At 37.6% G+C, this 5,369-nt stretch overlaps 1 protein-coding gene across 1 annotated transcript; it reads right to left on the bottom strand.

Moving 5' to 3' along the window:
- Positions 1 to 392: 392 nt before the first annotated feature.
- SARC_04281 (hypothetical protein) lies at positions 393 to 891 on the bottom strand (the record flags this gene model as incomplete). The annotated part of the gene is made up of 1 exon (XM_014301899.1): positions 393 to 891. One exon carries the CDS (start codon positions 889 to 891, stop codon positions 409 to 411), a length of 483 nt encoding a protein of 160 aa, XP_014157374.1. The 3' UTR covers positions 393 to 408.
- Positions 892 to 5,369: the final 4,478 nt, after the last annotated feature.

The raw sequence follows: 5,369 nt of genomic DNA, 5'->3' as shown, positions 1-5,369 counted from the left end.
ACACACACACACACACACACACACACACACACACACACACATATATATATATATGTATATATGTATATATATATACATGAGATTTATAACTGTTCGAACCACACAATTATATCTGCAATTAATTGATACTTTCAGATAGTTTGTGGCGAAAATTAAGATACGGAGCATATATTAATCTACCCCGTACAGATATCACTGATTCTTTGATATTTTGAAGCTTTTTATTTGGAATGCCAAGGTCTCACCAAATTTAACGATCATCCGGTGGTTTTCAATTTCGCAAGTAATTGTTCAATATGGAATACATTGCACAACTAATTTACATGGGTATGTAACTTGAAGAGTGGAGAATGTCGACTTCTCAAGTTTGTTCTCATGTATCAATATTGTGTTCATCGCGCTCCCTCCTCAGAATTTACACTTTCCCTTACTGGGGTATCCACAGTAATAGGGGTAATCGTACCTAGTTTCGAAAGGATACAGGCAACCCTTCTTCTTCACTTGCTTGAACTGCGCTGCAACGGTGCGTTCATATACCTCGCGTCCTTCATCGTTGTCGAAAGTAGCGGGCAAACTCTTATCGGACAAAGCCCTCTCCTTGGCATACTCGTTGACGGCATAACACGTCTTGTCAGTATATTGCCCAAAATATGCGGTATGTTGTTCATATGCGGCGCACATTCCGTCAATGGCTATTGAGCTTGGGGTCGACGCTATAGAGTATGGGCAGTACCAACTGGCAGGGGTGTCACTTTCGCAGAATACCGATTCCGCATTATTCAGACGTGTTGCCTCAGCTTCAAGTGCCGGTTGGCCATCATCACTGGTGCATTCGGTTTCGTATGAATCTTTAGAGCTGTAATCACCAGTAGGCAAGAGGCAACTTGACATGGTCTTCTCGAATGCGAAATCGTTCTACTCTTTGCATCCTCGGTCCTTTTTGATCTGAGCCAAAGAATAGCATACGCACATCAGGTTACTGACATATTCCTGACCCTCCGCATCGCAACTACTTCCAGGTTTTCACAGCAAATACTGCCACAGAATGACTGGTCATCTGGACAATGTGGATCCTGACTACACTCCCGTCTTCTTTTAAAAGCTGAGATCAGAGTTAACACCTGCTTGGACTCTGCGCACACAGGTTCACCCCCAGATGCTTTTATATCATGGTAGAGACAGGTGATAGTATCTGGTTCTTCTATCTTCTTGCAGCAAATTTCCTAGCAGTCTTCGAGGTTGTCTTTGGCAATGTACGTGTCTTGCTTGTCTTCATCGAGCTCGTAACCGACGTGACAGTAAGTGCTTCCAAATACCGATTCAGTTGAGAATAGATCTTCGAACACCGACTCGTTAGTCTCTGAAAAACACGTCGTGTAGCAGACGTCTTCTGTTGGAATAATAACTTTTGGCTTTTTCTTATAGGCGCCGCGCCGGGGACCAGAGTTACTACGGGGAGGATAGATAGGTCTTCTGGACCAACTGTTTCTCACAGGCTGGGGGAAACGAAACGCATCTACTGGTGCGAGTAGCAGGATTGAGACAACGATAGTAGAAGTACCGGCTAGCATCTTGTATTACTTCCACAGACAATGTTAAATAGCGAGGAAAAATATGAGATAGAAACCGGGAGAGATTGCACCTTTTATAGTCTGAAAGTGATATCTCATATTTAGAATCAAAACTAGAACAAGCAATTATTTTTAGGCTTTCGATTATGTCAGTTGTGATTCACGTGTGAAGTTGTGTTTTTGTTTTTGTTTTTTGTTTTTTGTAAAAAACAGAATACCAAAAAAAACAAAAACTAAAGTATTTATTTTGTTGTAAAAATAAAACAACACATATTTTTAAATACATATGTACATACCAAGCTATTTTTTATTTATAAAAAACCCCCCCCCATCTTTGTTTTTGTAACAAATGTTTTGTTTTTTTGTTTATGTTTAAAACAAAAGGAGAAACTATTTACGCAAACTCTTTTTAGTTTTTAGAGCATATCAAATTTCTACTGGCGGAACCCCGATACCCCCGACAGTCATAGTTCACAAATACTGTAGGTCATATCTCAGATCATAAACAGCCTTTGTTTCTTATCAGAAAAAAACGAATCAAAGCATAATATTTATTTATTTATGTGATGCAGTCATGCAGTCGGATATATTTACCTAACCTTTACAGTTTTTAAATACATACGGCTCCGCTTTACCTCACCCTTAAAAATATACTTGTCAATGGGGGTTTTTTTTTGGAAGTTTCAAAAATAAAATATCCAGTGTGATTACTGAATACTGTTAGTGATTAGGATTGTGTAAAGGAAGCCATTGCCGCAATGAAGAAAAAAAAATCCGGCCATTTTGATGCGGCCAATATCGGACCATGACAGCCCATGTGGTGGCCAATATTTTGATTGTTGACAGTCGGCGTCCAAAACATTGAAATACTCTAAAGAAACCGCTTCAACGAGTATCAAGAGGGCTATATGCCATAGCCTTTTAAAAGAAACGTATACGCAGAGATTGTCGAAGAGAAGGCACTCTCTAAGGATACGACTACAAAGCCTAAACAGATTTATGTCGTCGGTTTGACACAGAGGGAACACTGACGTCAGATAGAGTATTAGAGTTTAGGGGTTAGAGTTTACTGCCTTTGGGTTCATACTGAAGTAAGATTTCATGGTTATACCATCGGTTCCGAATCAGATCTTCTTTGCTCTCAATCTCTTTCTTCTGTCTGTCCTTGCTGACGCACCTTTATAGACAGCCCCTCATAGTTTGTTCAAATACATTCCATTATCTAGTCATCTAGTAAAACGTCCACGATAGTTTCCTTCCTATCAGAAGCACTATCCTCGTCACTAATCAACTCAATATCATCAGGTTCAAATTCTTCATCTTGTATAACTGCAGAAAACTTGTTCGTTTGTCTGTCGCCTAAGTTGTGTCCCCTCATCCGGCCATCACTAAAGTGCCTTGACCTGTTCGACTTGCTTATCACAAGAAGAGCTGCCAATTACAAAGTTGCACACATTCTACTTATAGTATAGTAATAGTTCGGCAAATTCTCATAATAGTGTTTTCTAACTGTGGGAGGAAAAACACATTTCAATGGGGACTCTAAGATATCAATTGTCAGGTATTTTGGGGTATTGAAAATTGTGCCATAATTGTCTCTAAAAGTGTCTGATATCGACCCAAATAGTGTACATAATGGTATATTCAAAACGGTCAATTTTTTAAAATTTTAGGTTTTGGTGGCGCTCAAAAAACCCCATTTTTTTCTTCGAAAAATTGTCGTGATATTCAAGAGTAAGTCAATACAAGCCGTTTCCGCTATCTAACTCCACGATAGGGTCAGTAGTATGCCCTGTCAAAGTCCGGCCTGGAGTAGGGTGATGTACATCCGTCTGCTGGTACATAAATACAAGAAACTGTAAACGATAGTCGACCTATAAAATAATTCAACGACTCGATATCACTCGAGAGTCGACAGTTCGCCTAAGTCTCGAGTTCTCGACAGCAGTTAGTTTAATAACACAAAGTCCGGCATTACGGCAGTGGCAAGTTGTAACTGGCACTGGCACTGACAGTAAAGCGACGGCAGTATATACAGTATTTTATATATACTAAACGTGGTATTATCTATTTTTTAATTAAAAGAATATGAAATATCTATTTGAAAATATATATTTACGTAGTGTCGAGTGTCGACTGTCGACTCGGCGACGTCGGCGCGCTTTTGGGAAACAAGTAAAAACAAAAATATATAGATCCAGATTTGAGAGCGCAACTGGGTTGTAAAGATTTAGTTGTTTTACAGTTTTCAACTCCCATTATGCGAGTTGTGCGATGTTATGAGTAACTCGCTATCGATCAATAAATATCGGAAAGTGTTTTTTTTAGAAAAATAATATGGGCAGACAAGTAGAGTTATTTAGGGTTTACTGAGATATGTACTAAGAGTTATAAGTTATACATGAAAATTAAAAATCACCAAAAAAAAATATGCACTGAATAAAGATTATCAGTTTAACAATAATTAGCTATTTACATACGATCTGGTGGGAAGAAAATCTCCAAGGAATGCCATTCGAATCTAGATTGTATTAACGTCACTTGTTAATGACCAATCTGATCTTTCTGATGACCAATGCCGTTTACCAAATAGCGTAAAATTATACTCGGGATTTGCTCGCGTATCTTGGAAATATTGGTGTTGTGCTATACTACTATAAAAGGAATTGACTATATCTAGTAAACTGTCATATAAATTTATAGTGCTGCTCTGGACTGCCTATCGGACGGTTTCAAGGAGTTTTATTAAAAGATAGTTTGACTGTTTCGTGTTTCTCTCTCTATGTGCAAGTAATCAAGCTGTCTCAAGTGTCAAGTCTCGTAGCAAAGTGTATTTTGGCTAAGATCCAACACATAGACGGTAGTAAGTCCAAATAAAACATAGAACCATATATATAAAAAGCAGCAAAGTGTATTTTAGCTATATGAATCCCTTTTTTTATTTGTTACAAAAGGGTAAATTAGAAACTGTAGACGATAGATTTGAAATTTGGGTTTTTTTTCAACTTCAAGATTCGTTTACTGATGGGAGAACAGTTTCATTTGTTCTGCATTATTACTCAAGAGTCAGAACTCTCATCTCATATCTGTCTCTACAAAGTTCAAGCAATGCCGCAGAGTCAATTGCTTGCCTTGTCTGACTGTCTACTAGTAGTGGTCAGCGGGGTACTGCTTCACAAGTTAACGAGGCCAAGGTCCCACGGCCACGGACCACGGGTAGTTATATATATATATAACATGTACTGCATATGTATATAGATATACACAACAGTGCAAGTCAAGTCGAGATAACATACCGATTGTTCCCGTTAAGTTTACTATTTCTACGCTATTCATCGCTATTTCTACGGGCCATTTGAGCTGTGCCGGAGGGACAATCGCTATATTAATTTATCTACAAAGTTCAGTTTCCCATTCCATATTGTTCGCTCGAAATCCCGTATACCCATTCCTACCCGCCACAAAAGGCCGAGTTAAATTCGACGTGTTCATAATTATATATATGCATGCATGCATATATATATATATAATATATATATATATATAAAATAACATACATATATATATATATATATATATATATATACCTATATACAAATGTACATATACGCCTATATATCTATATATATTTAAATATACCCATATATATATATATGTATGCATGCATATACATTCAAGCATGTGTGTATGCATGCATGCATGTATGTATGTCTGCATGTATGTATCATGCATGGATGTATATATGTATGTAAGTTTGTATGTACATACATACATACATATATTTATATATAGATATAG

This window comes from Sphaeroforma arctica (assembly GCF_001186125.1).
Source record: "Sphaeroforma arctica JP610 unplaced genomic scaffold supercont1.235, whole genome shotgun sequence".
Lineage (NCBI taxonomy): Eukaryota > Ichthyosporea > Ichthyophonida > Sphaeroforma > Sphaeroforma arctica.
This window is presented reverse-complemented; position numbering and strand designations above follow the sequence as displayed.